The sequence below is a fragment of the Brassica napus genome, chromosome C7 (assembly GCF_020379485.1).
Source record: "Brassica napus cultivar Da-Ae chromosome C7, Da-Ae, whole genome shotgun sequence".
Taxonomy (NCBI): Eukaryota; Viridiplantae; Streptophyta; class Magnoliopsida; order Brassicales; family Brassicaceae; genus Brassica; species Brassica napus.
In genome coordinates, this window is record NC_063450.1 from 49,699,089 (window position 1) to 49,726,979 (window position 27,891).

The following is a 27,891-nucleotide window of genomic DNA, read 5'->3' on the forward strand; positions in this document are numbered from 1 at the left end:
TTAGGGATTAATTCGATTTGATTTAGGCGAGATAATACTTTTTTCTCTCTAATCTTTCATAAGCAAAACCCTACAAGTGATCCCTGTATATAACATTAGACTGAAATTCATCCACATCAAAACCTACTATTTTTCTACGTACAAAAAAAAATTCATGAATTTCGTCTTTGATTTTGCTTACATTGTTTTTTTATCATGATAAGGTCGATTAAAGAATGTGATTAACAATGATGGGTTTCAAAAATTATTTTTGAAAGTAACGATGTTCCAGAAATCGATGTTTTCAGAAAGAGGTATAACATTTCGTTTACTGAATTTGGTAAATATATGTGTTTAGTTTGGTAAGTTGATACTTTGTTATGGCTTTCTATAGAATTGTAAACCACGAGTTCTGAAGACACTTCTAACAGTAGTTGTGGTTTTATCAATTTTTTATTTGTTTCTTTATAAATTTGTTTCTTTCATATTTTATTATTCTGTTGCATATGTTTCATTTTATTTTATATTCATAATTTATATTATGAAAACAATAATGCTCTTGCTTTTTTTTCATCTTAAATTCATAATAAATTTATATAAGTCTTGAATTACTCTTTTAGATGTATTTCCATAAAATATAATTAAAATATCCCAATAAATTAGTCTATATAGTTTTAAAGTTATAATCTCTTTTAATCCATCACTCCGCGCCTACCACTAGTTTGCATGTAATGCCAAACATTTGCCAGACAAGTGCACATGCCCCAGCGTAAAAAATGTAATTACAATTTCCACCAGCTGTAATATTGTATATAATTAAAAGATTACACAATTCATGACCTCGACACATTTATAAAAGGCACGCATTAGCTAAGATCAGTCCATCTATCATCATAACATTGGCCAAGAAGAAGTAGAGAACACAACATGAATGGCTACTACAAAATGGATTCAACCGACCAGAACCCCGACCCGGTCGATCTCCTGCAGACCCAGAAACCCGATCAAGAACTTGCTGAGATGAAACCGAGGCTGAGCAGGAACAGGTCAGTGGCTGCATCAGGGCAAGTGCTTCGCTCACCAATGAAGACTGCTATGTCTATGAGAAGATCTTCGTCTGTATCTGAACGTTACTGTAGAATCTATGACCAGAGCTCTGTCACGTTTCCTCTTCCTTTCAATGAAGAAGATGAAGAAAATGATAAGGAGGGGATACATAAGAAGAAGAGCAACAAAATCAAGAAAAAAGCATTAGTAAAGGCTTGTAAGCGATTCTTTGGGATCTCTTGAAACTCTTTTTTTTTTTCATCTACCATATTATATAGATCTCATCTCTTACCACTTCTTATGAAACGTTTAATACAAGAAAATGTATCTTACAATATCTATCGACTGTTTCAAATATTCTATCATTGATTTTGACGTATTTTGCTTTCTTGATAAGATTATACTATCTTAAGTTTTTTTATCTGTTTCGAAACTCGAGAACTATCAAGAAATCTAAGAGAGTATGAATATTTTCTTGTATTGATTAATGAAATCTTGAGACCAACATGTACATATCGATTTAACTTAGGCTCCAACAGATTTGGAAGATTACAAACCAAATGTATACGTATATTCAAAGCCATGTATCCGTTATACAAACCGAATACTATGGATCACCCATTGCGTTTCTCAAGTCCGAATCCATCTAAACAACAAGAAAATCTGTCTAAAGATAACATGCATATGATAATCATCCAATCCGTTATACAAACCGAATACTATGGATCACCCATTGCGTTTCTCAAGTCTGAATCCATCTAAACAACAAGAAAATCTGTCTAAAGATAACATGCATATGATAATCATCCAACCATTAAGATTAATAAATTGAATATTATTTATTCGGAAGATGAAGATTACCCATTGATTCCAAGATTGTCCTTAGTGTAAAACTCGACCAAGAATCGTCGAGCCCCATGCACTTGCACATGGAGTTCTCTATATATATACATATATATATATATATAAAAAAATTATATGCACATGTTTTGTATACTTTAGAAGCTATAAATACCTCTATTTTTCTTTCATTTTGTATCATCGAAGTTTACAAAAAGCATCCAAAATAATAAGAAATTTTCTTCTAAATAATAAAAGAAAAATTGCACCCAATAGACACAAAAAAAACAAAATTCACTAACTAACTAAAAACACCTCCACTCTCCTACTTTCTCAAATTCTTTTTCATTTTTTCCAAAAATTTGAAAATCTGGAATTAAAAAACAGAAGAGAAAAGTAAAATTGCATGATATAACACCAAAAAATCTAAAATTCATTTACTAACCAAAATAATATTTTCTCTCCTCTTTTCTCTCATCTTTTCTCTTTCTATCTTTCTCTACATTCTTTCTACAAAACCAATTTTTCTTTTTCTTTTTTGCTATTTCACAAATAAACTCATTAAAAATCCTAAAAAATAAGTATTGTTGGAAGGAGAAATTTTGCATTGATGATTTTTTTTTAAAAAAATGTTTGAAGAGAAAAAAAAATTATAAAGAAAAAGTTTTTTGTTATGGGCTTATTTACTAAATAGCCAAAAAGTGAAATTAGATTTTGAGAGAGAGAGTAGAGGGAGATAAGAAGAATGATAAAAGGTAAAACAGAGTAATTCAATAGCTTCAGGTGTGTCATTCAACATTCAATCAAGGAGTTCCTCAATCAGTTTCTTATTCTTCCTAGAAATATAAGATTCACTTTTTACCAACAAATAATTCACACTTTATAGTCTACCAATTATGGTTCGTGGTTATGATATTTTCTTAGAATTAATATATTTTTTTGAAATCAGAAATGAGAAAAAGCTAAGTTAGTAAACATAACAATACATTCACGATCATACTAATATATACACTTATGTTTACTTAAATTCACAATTTACTATTATATTATATTAATATACTAATATCCTCCAATTCAAGTTTACATAACAGAATTATTATAGTTCTTAAAATTTTCAAACATGATCAATGAAAGAGATTCAGATACTTTGCATCAAATACAATTTCATAGAAAGAAGTATTCTCCCCTATAAAAACAAAATATATAACATAAAATTATTTTTACTATGGATTTAAAACACCCAAAAATACCAAGAATAGTTTCCAGTTTTGTAGATTGGCTTTCATCTATGAAAAATAACAAATTAGATAGAGTAATTGCTCTCAGAAGTCTATGTTCTAGAATCATATTTTGTAAATTTGTGGAACAATGCAATAATATAATAGAGATCCGATCTCTAACAATTTAATTCAGTGAATATATATATATATATATATATATATATAGTAGGGAGACTAAAAAAATCATTTGTCTAAATTGTGAAAATGTCACTAAAATTCTCAGATTTTCTCAGTTTTCATTACTCCTCGAATGAATGGTTGTACAAATTAAGCACATCAGAGACGATGTCAGACGTCGAAGGAGTGTTTCATTGCGACTATGAAAACATAGATGCCAATTCATCCAGCTTCTCTTTTCTAACTTAGAGGTACATGTAACTAGCCTTCCATCTCTATTGTCAAATAATTTTATGTTTTTTTTTTTATTTTTTACATGCATTATATGCTCTGGGACCTTGTTTCCATAGCCATGATGAAAGACTATCCGTAGATACACTGTTGGGGTCACATTCGATCGGAACCTTTTCTTTCTTTTTTTGTAAGCTTTTCCTTTCTTTTTTTTCACATCTATTTCATAGTTAGATATGCTTGCTTCGTTGCAGGACCTGCGGGTACATTTGGTAATCAGATAGCTGATGACTGTATTGAAGGCCTCTTTAGAGCATTTCTTGAACAGAATCTACCTCCTCAGAATGTTCTTCTCATCACTAACGATAATGGGTTCACACCGTGGTTGGCTGATTTGAGAGATGCACAACACAGGGTCATAGTAGCTACTAGTCAAGACTGTCATGAACTCAAAACTGAAGCGGATGAAATGTGGGACTGGGACAAAGAGGTCTTGCCTTTTCTTGTATTGAATTTGTTTGTTTTGGAAAGTTGTATTGAAGGATTCTGAGTTGTTGGGTTTGTCACCTGAGATACACATCTAGTTGTTTTTAATATAATTCATGACATTGGGTGCATAAAGTACAACAAAGGCTCCACAAAAAGGATTACCAACTATAATCTGGTCAAAGAATTGGTCATTGTGTTCATGCTTCACATAATATACAAATCTTTAGCAGGCATGCCCATTATCTCTTCACCAGCCTCTTGGAATGCTGTGTATAGTCTTGTAACTGGAGCTGCAGTATATACCTATAGTCACATTCATCAACGCATTCATCACACTTTTCACACCGCTCCCATCTCTGTTCTCTGTCAACTTTTAATTGCAAGGACGATCACCGTTCATGATAGGAGGACAAGCTGTGTAGTAGAAGTTGGTCTACTTTCATGTATATAATAGTGGCATTGACTGTAATCCAGTCAGTTTTTTTCCGAGGTCCCTAGTTTCTCATCCTTAATTTGAGAAATTGTTTTACGAACATCTACTTTGCCACTACCGGAAAACTCTTTTGATATCGAGAAACAAGGAGCACTCCTTCCTTCTCTCTCACACCATTCCTTCAGCTTACGAGCTTCAACAAGATCTGGCTCAACGAACAGTTGACTGGATCCAATGGTGCTCACTGCCTTTCCGTTAAACTCACTGATCCTGCCCGCCTTAACAGCAAGAACTCGCAAAGACTTTGCAGCCTTTGTCCTTCTGCATTGAGAAGTTACCCCACATGGTCACGGGTCACCTGACCTCTACACTTGGACCTTACATATCTTTCAACTGGGGAAATCTTTTCTGTGTCTCAGTCCCGATTTTCTTCATTATCGATCCAGTAAGACTGATAGAGACACAATGCCAATCACATCAATGATGCTGTTAGTGTCCATGATTTCAATTTCACCTATGGAACGGAAATTGTACTGCTTCTGACGAATGGCAGCAGCGTCCTCCTCGTAGCATTGTTGTGTCGTTGATGCATTATCCAGCGTGGTTTCGTAGTCGCTAGCGAGATGATTAAACTTCTTCTGAGCAGGCTGCAACTTCCCCCTTGAAACTAGATAAACTACAATCTGGTAATCCGTCAATAAAGAGTGACTTGAGTGAGAAGTTATCTTCACACCTAACACATTGACTTGTCCCTATATCTCGGGTGTTGTTGACTTTACGACCGCCACTCAAATCACCCCTACCATGTTGCTCAAAACTACTACTTGTATTTGACTTGTTACCAGAGTCTCTCCTCCATGCTGATCACTAGCCTTTCGTGGTGCTCGTACGTGATCTCCAATTATATAAGAACTCGTCTTAATCACTTCCAGTTGCGCCAAGAACAACAATCCTAACATTTAAACGAAAGATCCTAGCTAACTATATAAATCTTCTTCTATAAATCATTTATCATTTTACCAGATACAAATCAAAAAAGGTTACTTACTTTTTCTTTTGGATCTCACTACAAACGAAATGATCAAGGATCGAACCGGATTGAAGAATCTCATCTTTAACAAGTGGGTTGAGAGTAACGCCTAGCTTCGCCTGAACGAAGGCTGTTCCAACAGATAACAAGACCCTAATTCTCTCCTTCAATGGTTCTTGCTGAGCCGTGATCAGGTTCAATTCCGTCACTTGCAGAACCGGTTGCATGTCTTCATGGTTTTTCACTGTTTCCTGGTAATCCGAATATTCTTCAAAACCGTACCCGAAATACATGTTTGAAACCTAAAAAACTATTTTGAATACTTAATTTCATATTTCTGATAGATACCCTTTTTGTGTGTTTGAAATTTGAAAAATATACCTTTTATTTAAAGAAATTTGTAATGAAAATCTATCTTATTAAAATATAAGATTCCAAATCAGGTAATTTAAATGGATTTTTACTGTGTTTTAGTTAAAATCAGAATTTTAAAATCCCAAAGTTAACAAAAAAACGTTACTAAAAATCAATTCACTAAAAATCTTGTTAAATACTCCCTCCGTTCCTAGAAGATGTATGTTCTGGAAAGAAAAAAATCGTTTCAAAAATATACATTTTTTACTTTTTCAATGTATGATTTTATGAAAAAATGTAAGTTTCAGAAAAAATAAAGGTGTTTATTGAATTTCTATTGGCTAAAAGTTATGAAAAATTGTTATTCACAAAAAACAATGCATATTTAATGAGTTTTGTTAATATATGTGAAAAGTCTAGAATATGCATCTTTAAAGAGAGAGAGAGAGCAGCACTATATCAAATTCGCCCCATCAGGATTTTGGTAAATACAAATGTCGGTTCTGTGTAAAAGTGATGTGATACAGGTAAGGGCTTTTAAAGCCCATAAAAGGCCCATTCCAGAATCTTCTACCGCCACTCCAGTCTCCACCGTTTTCTTATCTTCTTCCTCCATTCACCTACCACCACCACTAGGGTTTTTCTTCAACCGCTCCTTCTCATCTCTCTCCCTCTCTCCACTCACGTCGTCGCCTCTCCTTTCTCTCGTAAGCTCAAAAAATGGCTTCCTCCACCGCTCAGATTCACGTCCTCGGCGGAATTGGATTCGCCGCCTCTTCCAAGAGGAATCTCAATGCCAAAGCTAACCTCAAGCCGAGAAGCGCCTTCTTCGGCACCAGGACCGGTCCTTTCTCAGCCCAGACCTCCGCCTTCCTGAAAATGAACAGCCGGAAAGGCTCCAGATACGCCGTAGGTCCGGTCCGCGTGGCGAACGAGAAGGTCGTCGGGATCGATTTGGGAACGACGAACTCCGCCGTAGCTGCCATGGAAGGAGGAAAGCCGACGATTGTGACGAACGCCGAAGGTCAGAGGACGACGCCGTCTGTGGTGGCGTACACGAAGAGCGGTGACAGGCTCGTGGGGCAGATTGCGAAGAGGCAGGCGGTTGTTAATCCGGAGAACACGTTCTTCTCGGTGAAGAGGTTTATCGGTAGGAGGATGAACGAGGTTGATGAGGAGGCTAAGCAGGTGTCTTACAGAGTTGTGAAGGATGATAACGGCAACGTTAAGCTCGAGTGTCCAGCGATTGGGAAACAGTTTGCTGCTGAGGAGATTTCAGCTCAGGTATTTGTAAAGTTGAGATTCTGTTGAGGAGTTTTTGATGTGTGTTGTTTCTTGTTTATAGGGCTTGTGTGTGTGTTTGTAGGTTTTGAGGAAGCTTGTGGATGACGCTTCGAGGTTCTTGAATGAGAAAGTCACTAAGGCTGTTGTTACTGTGCCTGCTTACTTCAATGACTCGCAGAGGACAGCTACCAAAGATGCTGGTCGCATTGCTGGGTTGGAAGTTCTTCGTATTATCAATGAACCCACGGCTGCTTCTTTGGCTTATGGTTTTGAGAGAAAAAGCAATGAGACTATTCTAGTCTTTGATCTTGGTGGTGGTACCTTTGATGTCTCAGGTACTTGACACTAAAGATTTTGGCTTTTACCGTCTTTTGATGTTTGGCACCTTTTAATATGTATTTGGTTATGTTTCTTGTTATACAGTGCTTGAGGTTGGTGATGGTGTGTTTGAAGTACTTTCTACTTCTGGTGACACACATTTGGGTGGTGATGATTTTGACAAGGTGAGTTTAATTATGAGCTTTGAATCTGTTTACTCTCTCTTCGGTACTTTACTTGATAGATTTAACTTTTGAATGCAGAGAGTTGTTGATTGGCTTGCTTCAAACTTCAAAAAAGATGAAGGCATTGATCTTCTGAAAGACAAACAAGCACTTCAAAGGCTGACAGAAGCAGCAGAAAAAGCTAAAATCGAGCTTTCCTCCCTTACTCAAACGAATATGAGGTACAATTAATTCTCTTGCCAAAACGTTGATTTAGTTCTTTCACAAGCATGCATATTCTGATCAATATAATTTATGTGACCAGCTTGCCATTTATCACGGCCACGGCTGATGGACCTAAACACATAGAAACCACCCTCACACGTGCCAAGTTCGAAGAACTGTGCTCAGATTTACTCGACAGGTAATTTACTCATAGCTGTTGTGACGTATTAATATCTGGAAAAGTCATTCTATTGCTATGTGTTCATTCTAATGCTTTTGATTAACTATGGCGGCCTAAGTTTCTTATCCCTGTCTCTGTCTTACAGGTGTAAGACTCCCGTTGAGAATTCGCTGAGAGATGCAAAGCTCAGCTTTAAGGATATTGATGAAGTGATCCTTGTTGGTGGATCCACACGTATTCCTGCTGTTCAGGAAGTCGTCAGGAAGCTGACTGGGAAAGAACCCAATGTCACAGTAAACCCTGATGAGGTTGTAGCTCTAGGTGCTGCGGTCCAGGTGTGTTCTCGTCAACTGTTAATAGAAATCATGTTCGTTGTTTAATAGTATACTTTCTCAAATGCAAATTATGTTTGCGTTCATAGTTAAGGAAAATTGCTTATTCGTATGCTAGCGCTAACAAAAGATCAAGGTCTTGGTCATTTTATGGCCATGAACTTTTGTTTCACTGCAGTGAGTCTCATAAAGTGTCATTTTATTTTGATTACAGGCTGGTGTTCTGGCTGGAGATGTGAGCGACATTGTCCTTCTCGACGTGACGCCGCTTTCCATTGGTTTAGAAACACTTGGTGGTGTTATGACCAAGATTATTCCAAGGAACTCAACTCTGCCTACCTCTAAGTCAGAAGTCTTCTCTACTGCTGCTGATGGACAGACAAGTGTTGAGATTAATGTGCTCCAAGGGGAGAGGGAGTTTGTCCGGGATAACAAGTCTCTTGGTAGCTTCCGTCTAGATGGTATCCCACCAGCACCACGTGGAGTTCCACAAATCGAAGTCAAGTTTGACATCGATGCCAATGGAATTCTATCTGTCAGTGCTAGTGACAAAGGCACTGGAAAGAAACAAGACATCACCATTACTGGTGCCAGTACATTGCCTAAGGACGAGGTTCGTACAATTTAAAAAATCAAACCACATTGATTTAGTTAATATCTATGTCTAACTTTGATACGCATTGGTAGATATGTCCATGATCATATTAGTGTTCTGTTTCTCTAGTATTCATTTCTGTTCATGTTAACAAAAGTGGCTGTGAATTGACGGTACAGGTAGAGCAAATGGTCCAAGAAGCAGAAAGGTTTGCAAAGGATGACAAGGAGAAGAGAGAAGCAATTGACACAAAGAACCAAGCGGACTCAGTGGTGTACCAGACAGAGAAGCAACTTAAAGAACTCGGAGAGAAGATTCCAGGTGAAGTGAAAGAGAAGGTGGAGGCCAAGCTACAAGAGCTGAAGGACAAGCTTGCAAGTGGAACCACTCAAGAAATCAAGGACACAATGGCTGCTCTTAACCAAGAAGTGATGCAGATTGGTCAGTCGATGTACAACCAGCCTGGAGCTGGAGCAGCAGGTGCAGGTCCTTCCCCTGGAGGTGAAGATGCTTCATCAGCAGACTCAACCGGGAAAGGTGGTGATGATGTGATTGATGCTGACTTCACAGACACATGAATTAAGAAGCAACGCTTGTGAACGAGTATTATTTATGGTTCGAGAAAGCAGCAATGTTTTTACAGAATTATGTTTTTATGTGATTCCTGCACTACTGTTATTTTCTCCTCTTCCAAGGTAACTTGGTAGAATAATCACATGATCTCACGTGAAAATGATAACACATTTTCAAATTATTCCCATAGATTAATCCCAATGATTATTAAGTTGCACAATCAATAATAATCGTACTAAACAAAAATTCAATAATAAATCGTAAGAAATAAAAACAACGAGAAATAAGTACTTCAAAAAGAAACATAGACTAGAGAGGAAAACAAGAGCGAGCTTCATTTTAGTAAAACACAGTTTCAACGTCTAGTAAAAACGTAATGGTCTTGGGAGGATATCCTACCTACAACATGTATATAATGAAATGAAACATATGAGTATTTGGACATGTATTTACATTTTTCTTTGTTGAGAATCTATGTCATTATTAAGAAAAAACTTGCCTTATCATGGTAGTTGGATATTTTATATAGCCTTCGCTAGCGCTTGGCAGATTGAGAATGCGTATCGATTCTGTTTTCCTGTTTGACAACGAGTAGAAAGAATTAAACAGGTTGTTGCTCAAATGGTTAGACAATCAACTGATACAAAGGGAGAGCATGCGCGTACTTCCTTTGTATGTTCTTTATCTGAGAGATGCTTATTGAAAGCATCCAGGCTTTTGCAAACATAAACACAATTTGCAACAAAACATTCCGGTAGATGCAACAACCCTTTCACTTTCACTGAACTTCTGAAGAGTATGTCTTCTTGTCTCTGAAACTGGGGAGGACAAAAAAAAAGTTCAGCGTAATTAGTTTGGTGGTTATGTAGTGGAAGATGAGAGAGCAAAAAAAAATAAACAAAACACCTGCAAGTAAGCTTTCCCAGAGCCCCTCTGCAGAAGTGACCAGGAGTGGCATTTCAAAAGGCTTAACTGAATAAGCCAAAAAACAGTTGTAGTTTCCGGCAAATAAGCGTTGAACGGTCCTAATGTTGGAGCATTTGGAATGATTCAGAGGAACCATACTGAACAAGATTGAAGATGAACTTGAGAAGGTAAAAAATGAGAATCATCAGGTGGAAGATATTGCGTTGTGGAGGAGTAAAGTATAGGTTTATAAGAAGGCTTTCTCTTCAAAGAATACCTGGCTCGAGATCAGGAAAGTATATGGCAACACAAGGATGGAATAGAGGGGTCTGGTTCAAGCATGCTACTCCTAAGTATTCTTTTCACATATGGACAGCAATGAGAGACAGGTTATCAACGTATTATAGAATGTTCAAGTGGAATCCAACCATCAATCCTATCTGTGTTCTATGTCAACAAAGTATGGAGACACGCAATCATCTGTTCTTCTCTTGTTCATACTCAAGTCAAATCTTGCAGAAGCTTGTGAGAGGATTGCTTCAATCGAGATACACAGATGAATGGGAAGATATTGTTACTCTCTTGCTTGATAATAGACAGGAGTATGTAAGGTTATTATTATCGAGGTACACTTTCCAAGCTACTGCTCATACAATCTGGTGGGAAAGAAATATGAAAAAACATGGAGATATGCAACACCCCATACACTATGCTGACCATCACAAGATGGCCGGGCTAAGAGTATGGTTCGGAACTAGATGATTTCTAAATAGAAGTTTTGTTTATTCCAGTAAGTTTCTTCCTCGTAGTCACATAATATGTAAAACAGTTTGTTTGGATGAATAAAATTTAACATTTATTCAAAAAAAAGAGAGTTACATAGGTGAAGTTACTTTGAATGCTATTGTTGGATATGTGGGTGATCCACACCCAAAAGAGGATAGAAACGTTCACGATGCACTATGGCGATCCAGAAAACCCTTTGTAAGCTTTTTTCACTTCCGGTACATAGTCACTTATGTTTGCTTTGTGATCAGATGGCTAATGAACATATGCAACACCTCACTGATGAAGTTCTTGAAAAGAACTCACGAGCTCCTCCTTAGAATACTATACTCATCACTAACGACAATGGGTTCAAGCTGTGGATGAATGAATTCTTTGAGAGATGCAAAACACATGGTTTTATTAGCTACTATTTTTTGCATGTGGTAGATGTGAGGTTCTCATTTTTCAGACTATTAGTGAATTCTTTTCGATTATATTTCATTAGTTTCTTACCAGATTATATGAGCTCTCTCTCTGTCTCTCTCTCTCTCTGTTCCGGTGCTTTGATTCGGCGCCGCCGTGACCAGAGTGGCGGTGGCGGTGCGGTGTTGTGAGTCCTCCTCAGTCTTCGAGTATCTTCTCTCTCTCTCTCTCTCTCTCTCTCTCTCTAGGCTTAGTTCTCTCTTTCTTGAAAAGTTTATTTACAAATGCATCAGAGTCTCCGGCGCAGTTGTCGTCGTTTTTCTCTCATGTCTCTTTGTTCCGGTGCTTTGATTCGGCGCCGCCGTGACCAGAGTGGCGGTGGCGGTGCGGTGTTGTGAGTCCTCCTCAGTCTTCGACTCTCTCTCTCTCTCTCTCTCTCTCTCTCTCTCTCTCTCTCTCTCTCTCTCTCTCTCTCTCTCTCATGTCTTTGGTGTGCTTAATTTGTACAACCATTAATTCTTGGAGTAATGAAAACTGGGAGAATCTGAGAATTTAAATGATATTTCCACCATTTAGACAAAAGATTGTTTAATATATTTCTTTTTGGGCTAATGTTTCTTGAAAATCTTGATATCTGTTATTTTAGTCTTTCTACAATATGTGTTGATTGTTGATTGTTGATTGTTTCGCGATATGTGTTGATTGTTGTTGACTTCACAGACAGCAAATGATGAAAAGAAGACGGTTTTGAATTTATATATCCAATGAAAAACACATGATTTTGTAGGCTTTGATTGGATTGAGACAATTGACGTTTCAAAGCAGCACACTATTGTTGCAGTCTTGCAGATGATGTTCTAATTCATAATAATATGTTGCAGTGATTCCTTCATCGCTATTATTTTCCCTTAGAAATTGCACCTTCGAAACTTTATACTTTTCATAAATATTCAAAACTATTACACATAAGTCGAATGAATTTTGCTTCCGTATGGCTAGTCTTTCGTAGTTGTAAATTTAGAATGTTATGTAAATTTTGGGTCATTGATCATGTTTGAAAATTTTAAGAACTATAATAATTATGTTATGTAAACTTGAATTGGAGAGATATTAGTATTGTAATATGAATGTAATTGTTAATTTACGTAACATAAGTGTATAAGAATATTAGTATAATTGTGAATGTATTGTTATGTTTACGAACATATGAGCTTTTTCTCATTTCTGATTTCAAAAAAATAATTAATTATTTCTATGAAAAATTTCATAACCACTAACCATAATTGTTAGACTACAAAGTGTGAAGTATTTGTTGGTAAAAAGTAAATTTTATATTTCTCGGAAGAAACGGAAACTGATTGAAGAACTCCTTGATTGAATGTTGAATTGTACCCCGGAAGCGATTGAATTACCTTCAGTAAATCAAACCAGCTAAGGTGCCTTTTGTTAAACTTTGACGAAGGTTCTCTCCGGGACGGCTATCTCTTTGGTTTGGCGGTATGTGTTGATTGTTGCTGATTTCACAGACAAAAATTGATGAAAATAAGACGGTTTTGAATTTATATATCCAATGGAGAACACATGATTTTGTAGGCTTTGATTGGATTGAGACAATTATTTGGCGTTTCAAAGCAGCAAACTATTGTTGCAGTCTTGCAGAAGATGTTCTAATTCGTAATAATATGTTGCAGTGATTCTCATCGCTATTATTTTCCCTTAGAAATTGCATCTTCGAAACTTTATACTTTTCATAAATATACAAAACGAATACACATAAGTCGAATGAATTTGATTCTGTATGGCTATTCTTTCGTAGTTGTACATTTAGAATATATATACCGATTTTATATGTCAATCGTGAATAACAATTTTCCATAACTTTTTAACCAATAGAGATCTAATAAACACCATTAATTCTTTTTGAAGTTAAACAATTTTTCATTAAATAATAGATTGAAAAGGTAAAAAATGTATTTTTTTGAAACAAATTATTTTTCTAGAATATGAATCTTTTTGAAACGGAAGGAGTATATAATTGCTTAATTCTAATGAATTTGTAAAACATTTGCATATAATAAAACATAGTATAATGGGGAGATCCATTTGGGTGGGTCTCCGACCCATTTGACCCTGGCGTTGAAGAAGGTGCGTCTTTGTTGCAGATCTCTCCCCAGCTTGGACGCTACAACTGTCACTGGAGCCTCACTCAGTAAGTGAGATTAGGAACAAAATCTTGAGCTTTGACCTTCGCATAGACGAGGTGGTGTTTAAAATACAATCAAGAGAAAATTTATGTCATTAATGCGTCAGTTGTAACTAGAGCTGTTAAATGGTCCGTCCATGGTCCAATTGGACATGACCAGTTGGATCATTTCAGTTTTGGACAGTAATGAGTGGTCCATATTGGACAATGGTCCAAACAAATGTCCAAAACCAATAGAGATCATGACACCCAACAATATTTATAATTATTTTTTAATTATTAGTTTAGATTTTATTTCTAAAATTTTGAAATTATGTTTACTTTCCAAAATTATAAAAGTATTTTTTTTCTTGTCAAAACTGTAAAACTATGTTTCCTCTCAAAATCGAGAAATTTCATTTTTCCGCCAAAACCGAGAAATTGCGTTTTTCCGCCAAAACCGAGAAATTGTGTTTTCTCGCCAAAACCGAGAAATTTTGTTTTCCCGCCAAAACCGAAAATTGCATTTTTTTCGATAAAACCGAGAAATTGCGTTTTCCCGCCAAAACCGAGAAATTGCATTTTCTCGTTAAAACCGAGAAATTCCGTTTTCCCGCTAAAACCGAGAAATTGCGTTTTCCCGCCAAAACCGAGAAATTGTGTTTTCTTGCCAAAACCGAAAAATTATGTTTTCTTGCCAAAACAGAGAAATTGCGTTTTCCCGCTAAAACCGAGAAATTATGTTTCTCGCCAAAACCGAGAAATTGCATTTTCCCGCCAAATTTATGAAATTACGTTTTACATCAAAATCGTTATTTTTTTATTTTAAACATAAAACTGTTTTTTTGGGTTAAATTGTAAAGCTATGTTTTCTTTTGTTAAACTCATGAAATTATGTTTTAGTAAGCTCATGGACACCCATTGTCCATTTGGTCTTCGCCCAATTAGACCATGTACCAATTGATCTTTTGTCCAATTGGACCATTTATTAATTGGACACGTTCATAGCCCGCCCAAAATAAATTGGACTTGATTAGCCCATGGTCAGCCCGCCCAGTTTTTTATTAGTGCAATAACTAACTGAGAAGGATGTTACTTCCAGTGAACAAGAAAAGCGGCCTCGGTGCAAGTGCAGGTTCACGAAAGCAAAGAGAAAAGATCTATAATCGAAAGGGCTAAAAAATAAGTAGAGGAATAAAATATCTATTCCAATGGCAAACATGAGAATGCGTGACCTTAGAGAGACAGACGTCCCTATGCTTTGAGTCTAGTGACCACGACTCATCTTAACTTTTGGCATAGACTTCTTAATCTGGCGTGCACGTTCCTTTGCCTCTTTCTTCCTCAGAGCCTCACCGCTAAGCTTTGCCTCTGCCTCCTCCAGTAATCTCTTCTTTTCGGCTTTCTTTCTCTGCAATGCCTCTTGCCTCACACTCTCAAGTTCCTTGTACGCTTCCTGCGCCACCTTTTGCCTAGCTCCATCAGTTTTGTTCCGTGCCTGCAGACAGTAGTTTTAAGTTTATTCAACCTGACTCACACACGTGACAAAGTGATAATATGTTTTCCCCTGTACCTGGGAGCTGAGCTTGTAGCGTCCAATTAAGTCAATGTAATACGGAATTAGCGCTATCAACCGGACCATATCATCCATGTGCTTAGCATCAGGCAAGGCAAACTTGAAAAGCAGCATCTTCCTGTGTTTGCCAGGATGTTGGTCCGAAAAATGCATCGAAATAAAATACTTGCCAAACTTTTCGAAGGATTTGTCACCAAAAACCTACAGAGCGCAATTACATCATTGAAATCTGATTAGTATTAAAGATAATTTGAGCATATAGCCCCACATCAACAAGCCAAGTAAAACAAACAAGCTAAAGTCCAATAGTTAAGATCCATTTTCCACATCAACCAATTCATTCGCTCAAGGCAACTGTGTCACAATTGACATATAAAATTGGGAGATATATTCTAAATATACAACATTAAACACTATCCATGCCGCAGCAACATCATTTTTTAACAGTGTATGCATGCAATTTTTTGATTAGTGATCAAACATCAGAGAAAAACAAAGTATCAAACGCTACGGAGTATTTTGATGTCAGAGAGAGGAACATCAAAGCTTACTAAAAAATTACTTTATCGTCATAACGTTCTGAACTCAGGTAGTGATCTTACTTCCACATATCATAACAAGATAAACTAGCGGAATCTTGCACTACATTAACATCACAAGTTTTCACCTTACATCTAGAATTTGACAGAGAGACAAACGATTCAAACCAAAAAAAATGAAGCTGGTATGGTTCTTAACAAAAAGGGAACAGCCAAGCTAACTGATCTCACTGTTGTTCTTACTCTGATCAAGCACATCCCTTTGGCTTAAGAATATCTCATTTATCCAACATAACTACATAAAATCTATATCTCCTTAAGTGAACCAAATTACCAATACAGCCGGGGAATATCGAGATATAGAGCCAAAGCCAGTTCATTTTCACAAAACTAGGTACGAACTTGTACGCTCATCCTTTAAAATGGTTACTGACACTAAACTAAACTTAACCAGCATCATTGCCAATCATCAAACAACGAGAGAAATTAAGCATCAGACCTGATCAAGCACAACGTCAGTGATCATATCCCCAGCCACCTCCTTAGACTCAGAGACCACAGCCAACTCCTCCGCCACCCACTTCCTCCCACCAGGAGCAGCCACCATCCCTCCAAACCTCTGCAGATCCCTCATCTCCTTAAACATCCCTTTCGCCGCCTTCTTCCTCGCCAACGCAAACACAACATGATCCATACCTTCGTCGTTCATATAAACCTCGAAACTGATCTCGTCTTTACAAGGCACCACGCAATTAAAGAGCCTGGAGATCAGATCGTGCCTGCTCTTGAGCTCCAAGGTCGCCAACATCCCGTGGCAGTACCTACGCCCGCTCGCGTAGAATTTAAACACGTTCGTCGCTTCTTTTAACAACAAAGGAGAGTCATCTCCTTCGCCGACGCCGAGAAGGCTGAAGTTCTTCTCGAAGATCGCGTCCCTGAGTCCGAACTTCGAGGCCCAGGAGAGAGCGAGGCTCTCGTTGTCGCGCTTGCCGAGGAAGTAGTTGGTTAGGTAAGCGATCAAGATCGAGACGCAGACGATCTCTACAGTGTAGGAGGAAAGCTTCTTCTTCTTGGGAGTGTCAGTGTCCTCTGGATCTGGAATCTGTGGATCTGAAGGTGATTCGGAAGCAATCGGAGCAGGAATCTCCGTTGGTTCGTCTTCTGGTAATCCCTCGAACTCGTCTTCGTCCCAGAAATCGAACGAGGTTGGGGATGGCTTGTTGGAGCCGGTTTGAGTCGGGGGAGGGTCCGGTTTAGTGATCGGGGTGGAATCGGGTTCCGGATCTAGAACTGTCGACTCGGATTGAGTTAGGAGGGGAGGAGTGAGCGAGTGGTGAAGCTCGGTGGAGTCCTCGTCGTCTTCGGCATCGAAGCCTTCGAAATGGGAAGATGCGAGAGCACTATGGTGGTGGTGGTGGAGACAGAGGAGAGAGATCAGAGCGACGGAGAAGAGAGAGAGGTGAAGATTCATCGCTGCGAAATGAGTTGAGTCGTGCTTGCGCCTCTGTTTCTGAATCTATGGAATCTATCTAAGAAATTAAATTATTAAAGGAAAATAAAAATTAAATCTAAAGTTAAGAGTAAAAAAGAGTTTGTAGCTGTTAAACCCTTGACTGGTGGGCCAAGGACCTTCCACAACAAGTGTGGCAGTCCATGGGCTTTAAGACGCGCACATTCACAGTTACAATTGGGTCATTGTTTATTGTGTGGTGGTGATGACTAACCGAACTTCAGCTACTGAAACACTTGACTTATGTGACTCTCTATCCTGAGATGCAGCCTGGGCCCTGTGGGAAAGCAGTAGAAGCATGGGCTTAATCCATAACTACATATCTATAAGACTCTGCATCGATGATTTATGGTATGCTTCTTATTTACTCCAGAACCATGGAAACATCAATTTATCTGAGTGACTAAGTGAAGACCATGCACCATTTATTTGTTTGTAACATTTATAGACTAGTTGATAACTTTTCATATTGTAATTATGTTTCCATCATTTGCGCGACTAACTTTATGCAACTCTTTCTAAAAAAATATATTTTTAGGTTAAGGTTTTTCGTATCAGTATTCTTCAACAACAGATGATTTTAGTGTCTAATTAACATGTCATAAAATTATCATCTACATTGTTAAGGGATGTTTATGCATGTATAAGACCTTCAAACACACATGTTTTAGAGGGTGTTTGAGTTTGACACCTTCAAACAAATCATCTCTCGACGACTACATTAAGAAGCCAGCTCTCAGTCATCAACATATGAAATATAGTTTATTCTCTATTGTTCAAACTGTTTAATTTCTCTAATTTAAATCACTAAAGTGAAACAAACCCAAAGTTCTTTTAATAGCACCACCATCACGTACGGTACTAGTCCACCATCCGTTGTCCCAAGCAATTGTACGATACATTTTGCTTCGAATAACAATATTCGTCGACCATGATATATGATTAAAAATGATATTTGAGTTTGACATTTTAGTGTGTTCCTTAATGTGCGAATAATATTTTGCATTTATTCACTTAGGCATGAATAATATTATTCGTCAACACCCTGTGATAAAACTAAAAGAATGATAATAGAGTTTGACATTTGGTTGTTCCTAAATGTGAGAATAATATCCACCAACTTTAGCATAATGACACTCGAATAAAATCTTTCGCTAAATAACTCAACCGAGTTTTTGCAGGTGCCTAACAGATGTGAACCAAATTATACAAACATATTGTAATGGACTATAGTTGGAGTACTACTTATGATTTTTTGATTGGAAATTTTTAAATTAAATCATTGATCTATAATGTTTTAGATTTGAAACTAGCATTTTATTGACTTCAATTGATTAAGACTTATTCTTGGGTTCACCCCCTAGGTGAACCTAGAGGTTCACCAACCAATAGGATTATGTTATTTCAAATTTGATATCTTTTATAAAAGGAAACAAAATATTGTCAAGTTATATTATATTTTCAAAGTAAAAAGATAAAAAATAAAAAATAAAAATAGTAGTAATTACAAAAAAAAAAATTTAACGTCGTCAAGAAAAAACTAAACCTTAAATCCTAATCCCTAAACCCTAAACCCTAAATCCGAAACCCTAAACCCTTGGGTAAACTCTAAACCCTTGGATAAATCATAAACTCTAAATAAAAAACACTAAACACTAAAACACTCAAGGGTTTAGGATTTTAGTGTTTAGTGTTTTTGATTTAGAGTTTATGATTTATCCAATGGTTTAGGGTTTACCCAAGGGTTTAGGGTTTACCCAAGGGTTTAGGGTTTACCCAAGGGTTTAGGGTTTCAGATTTAGGGTTTAGGGATTAGGATTTAGGGTTTAGTGTTTTGCTGACAACGCTAACAATATTTTAGGAATTTTTTTTTTTTTTGTAACTACTATTTTTTTTTTACTTTTTTATTTTAAAAACATAATATAACTTGATAATATTTTGTTTCCTTTTTTAAAAGATATCGAATTTGAAATAATGAAATCCTATTGGTTGGTGAACCTAGAGGTTCACCCTAGGGGGTGAACCCAAGAATAACTCATTGATTAATGGTCAATCGTCAATATGCGAGCTAGTACATATGACTAGTTTGGAAACCCCAATAATGAAAAAGGTGGTTTGAAAACCACTAAACTAGAAGACAGATATATGCTAGAAAGCTCTTAACACATTCTTTATAGTAGTGTATACTTATCATATCTCTTTCCAGCTGGGATCCTATCGATCATACAAACTTAGAAACATAACTCAACGTCCAAGAAACTGTTGCGGCCAAGACCACTGAGATTGTGAAAAGAGCGTTGGTTCCAGAACTATTGATAGTTACCTCTGCCACGACCGTTTATTTGTTTGTGTTCGAGTAATCGTGTTTCCTGTTTTATCACTCCTAAATTATCGTTTCTCAACCAAGTACTATCCATTTTAAATTTACAGAATTTAAAGAGAAGCCTCATTTAGCTAATTGACAAATCCATTCACAAATGTCATATATATATATGAATGAACAAAAGTAAACCTAAACGAACATTTCAATGATTTTAATAGAATATTTGATCAAATGAACTAAATTTCTGGTGTGGCAAATTAAACTGGCATTTAAAATAGGTTATGTAATATTGAAAAACATGTTATACAAAAATATGTCACAGAATGGTTAACAGTACTCTTGATCATATGCTATTTTCAAACTTTAACTACCGATCGATCCCCATTCATCATCATTGTGGTCGTTACATTTCTTATATTATTTTTGTGGCAACCTGAAGTTCTCGTGGTTCTCCCGGCTTCACAAATATAAAAGTTTGTATGGCTTGGGGTTGCGCAAAAAGACGAGTACAAGTTGGTCCATAACACCATAAACATATAACCAAGTAGCTGGTGCAACGTGGTTCATCATGCTTCGTATATTATAACTATATATATATATATATTTATACAATATATTTTGTTTCTCTTGGTAGTGACGACGAAGAAAGTAGATATCAGTAACAATTTGAACGTTTTTTCTATACTTAAACTAGTGCAAGTTACAACACATCTTTCTATGATCCGATTCATGTAACTAAAGTTTCTATATATCGCTTTTGCATTTAAATAATATGTACTTGAGAAACTGTTAACAAACGATATATTCCGTCACCTAACTATTTATGTGTTTCTTTACAAAATGATTTGGCAAGTTGCTTCGTCTGTGGCCTTACTTGTGCCACATTAGATTTAATATTGGAAAATAAATCCAGCCTATACAGCCACCCATATTAACCATTAACGAACATGTTAACCATATACCCATTAATTACTAACTCCATTACTAGGGAAATGCATAGATGATTGGAAACATAAGCGGCATATATAGAAGAAGCAAGACTAAATTCAGTCATATATATAGCTTTTAAAAGGCATGAATGATTAGAAACCTTCGTAGAAATAGCAGGGAACCAAACTGATCAACCAAATGACTTTTATTGGGGATTCATGGGGCTCAGGGCTTGAGTTCGACCGTTGAATTTCAACTGGTGTTCTCATCGTTTGCAGCTTTGAAGATAATGACTATATATATTCAAGTGTGAGATCTCATACCAACAAAAGTCTTCATCTAAAATGACTAGTTAGTTAGACTGAAAGCAAGCATCTAAATCTCGATTAGTGAACGTGCTCATGAAATACTCATAACTCTCGAGTATATGGTCTATGCACAAATTTCTATTACTGATATATATTCCATATCGGGAATTCAATAGGACATTAACTAATATTTAAAAGGTTATGACTAATCCACTAATCAACAATTAGTTTTAAGTTAGAAACTCATGATAAACCTGAATCTAACATGATATTAGAGTCTAGATCCTAAATACCCTAAATCCCTAACTAATATGACCCTTCCGACCGGGTATAAAGGTCGTATTTGACCCTCTCGACCGGGTAAAACTGTCGTACTAAAAACTTGCTCCACCGATTATAAATGTCCTAAAAATTCCGAGATTTCTGGCCGATAATAGCCATCATTTCGAAGAAGGGTATTAGAGATATATATCCCACATCGAGAATTCAATAGGACATTAATTAATATATAAAGGTTACGGCCAATCTACTAATCACCAATTGATTTTAAGTTGGAAACTTGTAATGCAGCAATTTCTTATCGGGACAATCACGTCAACGAAAGTATAAAGCTCGTTAGAACAGGATAGTTGCGAAGTATTCGATGAAAGTGGACGATATGCATGCACCGACAGTTAATGACTCCAAAATGGGTAAAGTGGTCGATCGCACTCGTATACTCTATAGGTGTTATGTGTTTTGGCTCCTTCCCCATCCACATTTATGTTTGATCCAAAAATGGTGTTTATGCTGTTGATGTTTGTTGAATCAATACAATAAAAGAATATAAGAATAAGAATTAGATTCTTGAGGCTTAGGAGAAATCTTTAGATAAAATCAAATGGAAAAAAGAATATAAAAGAGATTTCATTGATTGAAGGTTCATCACCAAGATGATTACAAAGGTAAAGTGAACCTTAGAATACAAAATCTCTATGAAAATATGTTCTTAAAGTCTAAGAAGAGGAGAAGATCCTTTCTCATAAGGAGGTAGCTCCTTATTTATAGAAAGATGAAGTCTAGGGCTTCCTAGCCATATGGGCCTAGTTCAATGTCTAATGGGCCTTGAGGAGGATGTAAATTCATCCCCAACAGTATGTCCCCCTAAGTTCGTTGAGAGAGATGGAATCGATCTCTGCGAAGTTTACGAATAGGGTTTATTAGACAATGAACTAGACACATCATGCCTATGACGGTTTAGGCGAGTTTATTTCGAACTTGTGCCTAGTAAAAAGCGAGTTTGCTTTAAACTCGTGCTTAGCGAAAGACGAGTTTACATTACTCATGCTAAGACATAGGCGAGTTTACTGAGAACTCGTGCCTAGTGGAAGGAGAGCTTCTGTAAACTCATGCCTAGCCAAAGATGAGTTTTTATAAACTCGTATCTAACAATAAGCGAGTCGACCGCAAACTGCCTAATAAAAAGCAACTTCAATTTAAACTCGTTCCTAACATACACGTTTACCGAACTATTGCCGACCCGAAGTCTCGTGTTGAGATCGTGTGTGCCGAGCAAGTTGTTTGCTTGTGTGTTCGTCAGGCTATGATGATGTTAAGAAAGCGTGCTGGTTTGTGTCGCTTGTACTGCTTCCGGCAAGCTCATAGCTGAGAGATCGCCTTTCCAAGCATGAGGACATGACAGTAGCAGTCACTTGTTGATTCTTTTTGGCTCAACGATCTAATCAACTCTGGTTCATAACAAAAAAAGTATGATCAGATCAAGGTTAACCAAAAGAACTAGCCAAGTTTTGTATAATTGACAAGCAAGTGACTGAACTTGTTTTTAATGTTCTCGGTTGCAAATGACAATAGTAATTAATTAATTACTAAGCATTATGGACAGGTCACAAACAATAAAACAATCGAGGCTGAGTTATCTCATATAACTTAAGTATATAAAACACTTATCTTTGATGAGTGGTCGTGATGAGATTTTTTTTCTTTAGGGACAGATGATCTTATGGATTTGAAGCTGCTGACGATGTATAGAGATGCAGGCGAGGCCATGTCGCATACGTCTACCGTGATGGAGCTTGAAGACGCTGGGCCTTCTTTGCGTCTTGATGTAGAAGTTGAAGGCGCTCTGTTTTAAGGAGTTGTAACAGAGCTGAGGGCGAGATGGAGAGACTGCTGAGAGCAAGACACTCAGACTCGTGACCCTGACCCTGGAAGTAATGGCAATGTCGTCGTGTCTGAGCTGATTATATAACGGTAGAGATCATTCAAAAACCAAACGGTGATTATTGACAACACAAACCACGAGTTTAGTTCAAGATCCCTCTTTGTTTCTCTTCTCCATCTGTCTTGTGCCCTTACGATGCATAGAGGCTTGTGACGACGGCGTAGAGATTGTATATGCTGCTCCTCTCAACTCTCCCTCGCTCAGCCTCTTCTTTGGAAATGGTGGAGTTAGGGTACGAGCTCGCTGTCTTGGTTACGCCGAGAATTCTTACGGGATGAGTTCGTCGTCTTTAAGAACTTTGAGCTTTGCCAAGATAAAGTCTCGAGCTTTCCGAAGCAGCAATTCGAAATGGAGCTGATCCAAACATCGCTACACCACTTGGCCGAGAAGAATCTCCAGAGATACATCATTGTGCTCGAGAGATCCACAGAGAAGAAGCTGTGAGTATCAGTTGTGTATCTCTGCTTCGGAAGCTTCAGAATACACATAGCTTTAGAGATTTGGGAGATAGCTCGGGCTCTGGAGCTATCCGGTCACGGGTTTCTTTAGTTCTTTCGGAAAATTCCGACGGAGAAAGCTTGTTCGTACAACGCCTGAGGGATCCAGAGATGGCTCGAGCTCTGGAGCTGCGTATAGATTACGTCGCTGCAAACGGAGACGTAGTGAAAGCTGAGGAGATCGCAGGAGCCGTAAGATCTCTGACGGACGGTGAGGATACGCCGAAGAAAAGAGTGAAGGAGATGGCGGAAGCTGCGAGGATGGCTCGTCTTTACGGCGGCGGCGATTGAAACTCCATTGATGTCTCCATCTTGGCTTCGAGCTCGAGGAAGAACCAGCGCAGTTACGGCTTCCACGTTGTCGATCTCTGGTCTCCACCGATCGCCATGGATCGAGACATAGACACAACTAAGAAGTCGCCCGGGTTGAAACTCATGGAATTGGGCTTCTGCTCCTTCAATGGAGAGGCTTGTTCGTGGGTCACCGGTGACATCAAAAGCCAAGCTTTCGAAGAAAGCTCCCTCCTTTCTCTTAGACTCTTGTTTTCATGGAAGAAGAAAGAGTCGATTGATTTTTTTTTTTACCCTAGACATAGGGTTTTTCCAAGTTTGATATGCTTCGAAGATAGTTCTCTTTGCCCCCTCCTTCTAGCGCCAACTGTTTGATCCGAAAATAGTGTTTATGCTGGTGATGTTTGTTGAATCAATACAATAAAAGAATATAAGAATTAGATTCTTGAGGTTTAGTAGAAATCTTTAGATGAAATCAAATGGAAAAAAAAAATATAAAAGAGATTTCATTGATTGAAGGTTCATCACCAAGATGATTACAAAAGTAAAGTGAACCTTAGAATACAAAATTTCTATGAAAATTCTTAAAGTCTAAGAAGAGGAGAAAATTCTTTTTCATAAAGAGGTAGCTCCTTATTTATAGAAAGAGCCTAAAATTTCCTAACAATATGAACCTAGTTCAATGTCCAATGGGTCTTAAGCAAGATGTAAATCCATCCCCTTGAGAACATAATTAACTTGGTGAACTGAGATTTCAGATTCAAGTTTTTCGTCAAAGAAAATCAAGCTTATATAGTAAACTTTATGTAATGCAAAACATCAGGATACACGCGCTCTCGTATGTGTAACCTTTTCTGACCATGTTCATATTTTAAAAATTATGGTTTTATAATAAGAATATGGGAGAAATTAGAAAATGGTACACATAATAAGAAGAAAGTAGAGAGTAAAAAAATGGGAGGTAGACAGATCGGGAAGGAGCTAGAAAAGAGACGTGACCAATTTTGTATTCATTAAAGGAGACAATTAGTTAAAGCTTGGGAACTGTACGTATTTGGTCTTATATGTTCAATTTTACTTTTCCTTCTTGCTTCGCGGAACTTCTTTTCTTTGTTTTTTTGTAAAAGGGCTTCGGAACTTCTTTTCTCTTCGTTTTTTTTTTCTTTTTCTGATTGAAAATTTCTAGGTTCACAATTAGATCCACTGTTACCTTAACGACTTCCGATGGCCTGGCCGACATACCCTAACAAAATTTTCTTTTTATCATTTGGGATGATTTTTTTGTAACAAATTAAACCGCTAGTAGAAAATGACAAAATATATTCAGACTTCTACGCATATAATTTTTTAACAATTATAAATTGTCCAGTAAATAATGATTTATGTGAGTTTTGATACAATTGTAATTTTTTCGCATTACAAAAGCTAATATATTTTTTAAACAATTTGAACATAGTATATACATTTTTTATTTATAAAATTAGTGGTTAGTGAAACAAAAAGTTAGTTATATTGAAATCTATTGAAATAAATATTACATTTAAGAGAACAATAATTTTTTTTTTGAGAACAAACATCTATTGTATTACTTAAATTTGAAGCGTCCAGATAATCATACCAGAATATAACAACCAATAAAACATATTATTTTATAAAAAAAACTTCGCAGTCTTATATAAAAAATCTGAAATCTGATTTTGCGCCCTTTGGATCAAAACAGTAATTGTTTTAAGTGATTCAAATTTGAATCAGTTATATATTTCGAACTGAATGCAAAAATATATAAAACTCAAAGCTATGCCGAGTGTAGAGAAATACTATTCATCTAATCTATTAAAACAAAAGTACAAATATAAATTAACCTTTTGTTTTTCAATTTATTTACAATCATATGGATTGAAGTGATAAATTTACCTACTTTTTAGTATTCTTGTCTTTTACAATTTAATTAATGCATTTTTCTAAAATGAAGTACAACAAATTTTGTATTACTTATTTAAAATATATTTCCTATAATCTAGCTAAACAATAAATTATACTTAATCAATGTCAAAAATGTAACAAGATTTTCTTATTACGGGTTGGTTACCTTTTTTTTTGGTATATTAACTATGTCTAAAACAACACAAAAATGTTATAAAAATAAATAATATAAAACTAAAAATTGTAAATAATATATAAATTATTTGATCGTATAAACCAAATATAACAACATATAACAATTTCATTTTACATTTAATTTTTGATCCATAAAAAATGCATTTGCACCAACACACGGATTATATTTTAAAAATATGGTTTTAACCGTTGACGGATCAAAAAATAAAATAAAACTATTCATTATAAATTGTAAAATTATTGTGTTTAAAAATATATTAAATAATTATATAATATATATATATATAATTAAAAGATATATATTACCATTTATATAAGATAAATATTTCTTTTTTGCAAAACAAAATGAATATCCGATCAAGCTCTAGTTTCTAATTATCTAAAGCATAGGTTTTCAATTGGTGTGACTGGTGACCATTTGAGGAACACTATGAACAAATAAAAATGAATGAAAATGAATAAAATTAAAGAAATGAGTGAGAATGATTGTTTCTCTTTAAAAATAATGAGGAATAATTTTGCTTTGTTTTTAACTACAAAAAAAAAGGGAATGATAAAAAATATAAATGAAAATTAATTTCTTATGAATAGTATATTTTTTTGGAAACCACATAAAAAATTAAATGTTCCTTCTCCTTATCTTCACCAGTCACACCTTAGTGTTCCGCCGAGAATAAATACCGTAGCCGATTGTAAATGTAGGAAGGAACTGAGCAATGTTCTGTTTTTGACAGATGAAGCACGAGCCGCCTGAGCTACAGGCTTTATGCCAGAATTAGAAGCCCTACATGTCACACTCAAATCAATTAAATCATATAATTATAGCCAAAATCTGATTAACGCACTAATCAATAATTAAGTTATAAATTAAGCTCAGTCTTCATTGCATTACTCATATAAAACCCTCTCTAGCTTCCCTAGTATTCTCCGTGCTCCTCTTCCCTTCTCCTCTCTCCCTCAATAATATCTCTCTTGCCCTAGCTTCTTCTTCTTCTTCTTCTTCTTCACGATCCGCTTCACATCATGCATCCACACGATTCACGGTTTTTCTCCTGACGGTTACCATTGATTTTTCAGTGGGATCTCGTGAAGGAAAATTCGCCATTTCTCTAAAGTTCTTAAAGGAGTGGAGTCACTTCCTAAGCTTCGATTACTTCGTCGATTAGTGTAATTCCGTATATAATTCTTGTTTATTAACTTTCAATTTTATTTTACACACATGACATTTTTTTGCTGAAACTTTTTGTGAGATCTCTCTAGTATTTTGAGAAGTCGCAATTATCATCTGATAGATCAGCTGCATGAGCATTACTTACCTGAATTTTATAGCTGATCCAAATTTTACTGTTCCAGGAAAGATGATGGATTGCTTCTTTTGGTTTGCATGTGCAGAACGATGCCCATGGGAAGAGAGATTATCTCTCAATCTTTAACGGATCTGTATCCTCTTCTCAGGTCCATTACTTTTGTTAGATGCACATGCTTAATAATGTTTTAACAACACTTGACTGTAGTACTTCTGTTTTGTTGTTTTTTTGTTCTTTTTTTTTTGGTGTATAGTATTTAACCTTACAATAATGATTATCCTCGTCCTTCTACAGCTATTGTGATTATAATGCATGATTCTTCCTTTTCTAGAAGTATTGTGATTGTCATTTGGTGATTGTATACTTAGTTAGTGTCCTTGCTCTTTTTTTCTTATGAACAGCTTAATAGTAGTCATGAGCATATAATAAAAGCAATCATCGAAATTGATCGAAAGATAAAACACAGATAACAAAATGACTCTCCTGTTTTTAAAAAAAAAATTAAATTGTTTTTCTTGCA

General features: G+C 36.2%; 3 protein-coding genes and 1 pseudogene across 3 annotated transcripts; 2 read left to right on the plus strand and 2 right to left on the minus strand.

Moving 5' to 3' along the window:
- The first annotated feature begins 828 nt into the window (after positions 1-828).
- On the plus strand, positions 829-1,988 carry LOC106348935. Its single transcript, XM_013788775.3, has one exon. The coding sequence runs from the start codon at positions 907-909 to the stop codon at positions 1,267-1,269; it is 363 nt and encodes a 120-aa protein (XP_013644229.2). The 5' UTR covers positions 829-906; the 3' UTR covers positions 1,270-1,988.
- Positions 1,989-3,825: 1,837 nt separating this feature from the next.
- Positions 3,826-5,739, minus strand: LOC125590669 (annotated as a pseudogene).
- A 667-nt stretch (positions 5,740-6,406) lies between these two features.
- On the plus strand, positions 6,407-9,653 carry LOC106348936 (heat shock 70 kDa protein 6, chloroplastic). Its single transcript, XM_048763099.1, has 8 exons — positions 6,407-7,084; positions 7,167-7,419; positions 7,508-7,587; positions 7,666-7,808; positions 7,892-7,990; positions 8,118-8,307; positions 8,519-8,917; positions 9,079-9,653. The coding sequence occupies exons 1-8, from the start codon at positions 6,521-6,523 to the stop codon at positions 9,475-9,477; spliced, it is 2,127 nt and encodes a 708-aa protein (XP_048619056.1). The 5' UTR covers positions 6,407-6,520; the 3' UTR covers positions 9,478-9,653.
- Positions 9,654-14,828: 5,175 nt separating this feature from the next.
- BNACNNG62200D (uncharacterized protein At5g49945) lies at positions 14,829-17,437 on the minus strand. The gene is made up of 3 exons (XM_013788771.3): positions 16,366-17,437; positions 15,325-15,528; positions 14,829-15,249 (listed from the first exon to the last, which is right to left on the minus strand). The coding sequence occupies exons 1-3, from the start codon at positions 17,335-17,337 to the stop codon at positions 15,019-15,021; spliced, it is 1,407 nt and encodes a 468-aa protein (XP_013644225.1). The 5' UTR covers positions 17,338-17,437; the 3' UTR covers positions 14,829-15,018.
- Between the last annotated feature and the right edge of the window lie 10,454 nt (positions 17,438-27,891).

Bases quoted from the DNA above. Each gene is read 5' to 3' on its own strand.
- LOC106348935 (XM_013788775.3), top strand. From the start codon at position 907: ATGAATGGCTACTACAAAATGGATTCAACCGACCAGAACCCCGACCCG.
- LOC106348936 (XM_048763099.1), top strand. From the start codon at position 6,521: ATGGCTTCCTCCACCGCTCAGATTCACGTCCTCGGCGGAATTGGATTC. The intron at 7,809-7,891 runs GTACAATTAATT...TTATGTGACCAG, and splicing joins CTTACTCAAACGAATATGAG to CTTGCCATTTATCACGGCCA. The intron at 7,991-8,117 runs GTAATTTACTCA...TCTGTCTTACAG, and splicing joins TGCTCAGATTTACTCGACAG to GTGTAAGACTCCCGTTGAGA.
- BNACNNG62200D (XM_013788771.3), bottom strand. From the start codon at position 17,337: ATGAATCTTCACCTCTCTCTCTTCTCCGTCGCTCTGATCTCTCTCCTC. The intron at 15,529-16,365 runs GTCTGATGCTTA...TGCGCTCTGTAG, and splicing joins CTGACGTTGTGCTTGATCAG to GTTTTTGGTGACAAATCCTT. The intron at 15,250-15,324 runs GTACAGGGGAAA...TACTGTCTGCAG, and splicing joins GCTACAAGCTCAGCTCCCAG to GCACGGAACAAAACTGATGG.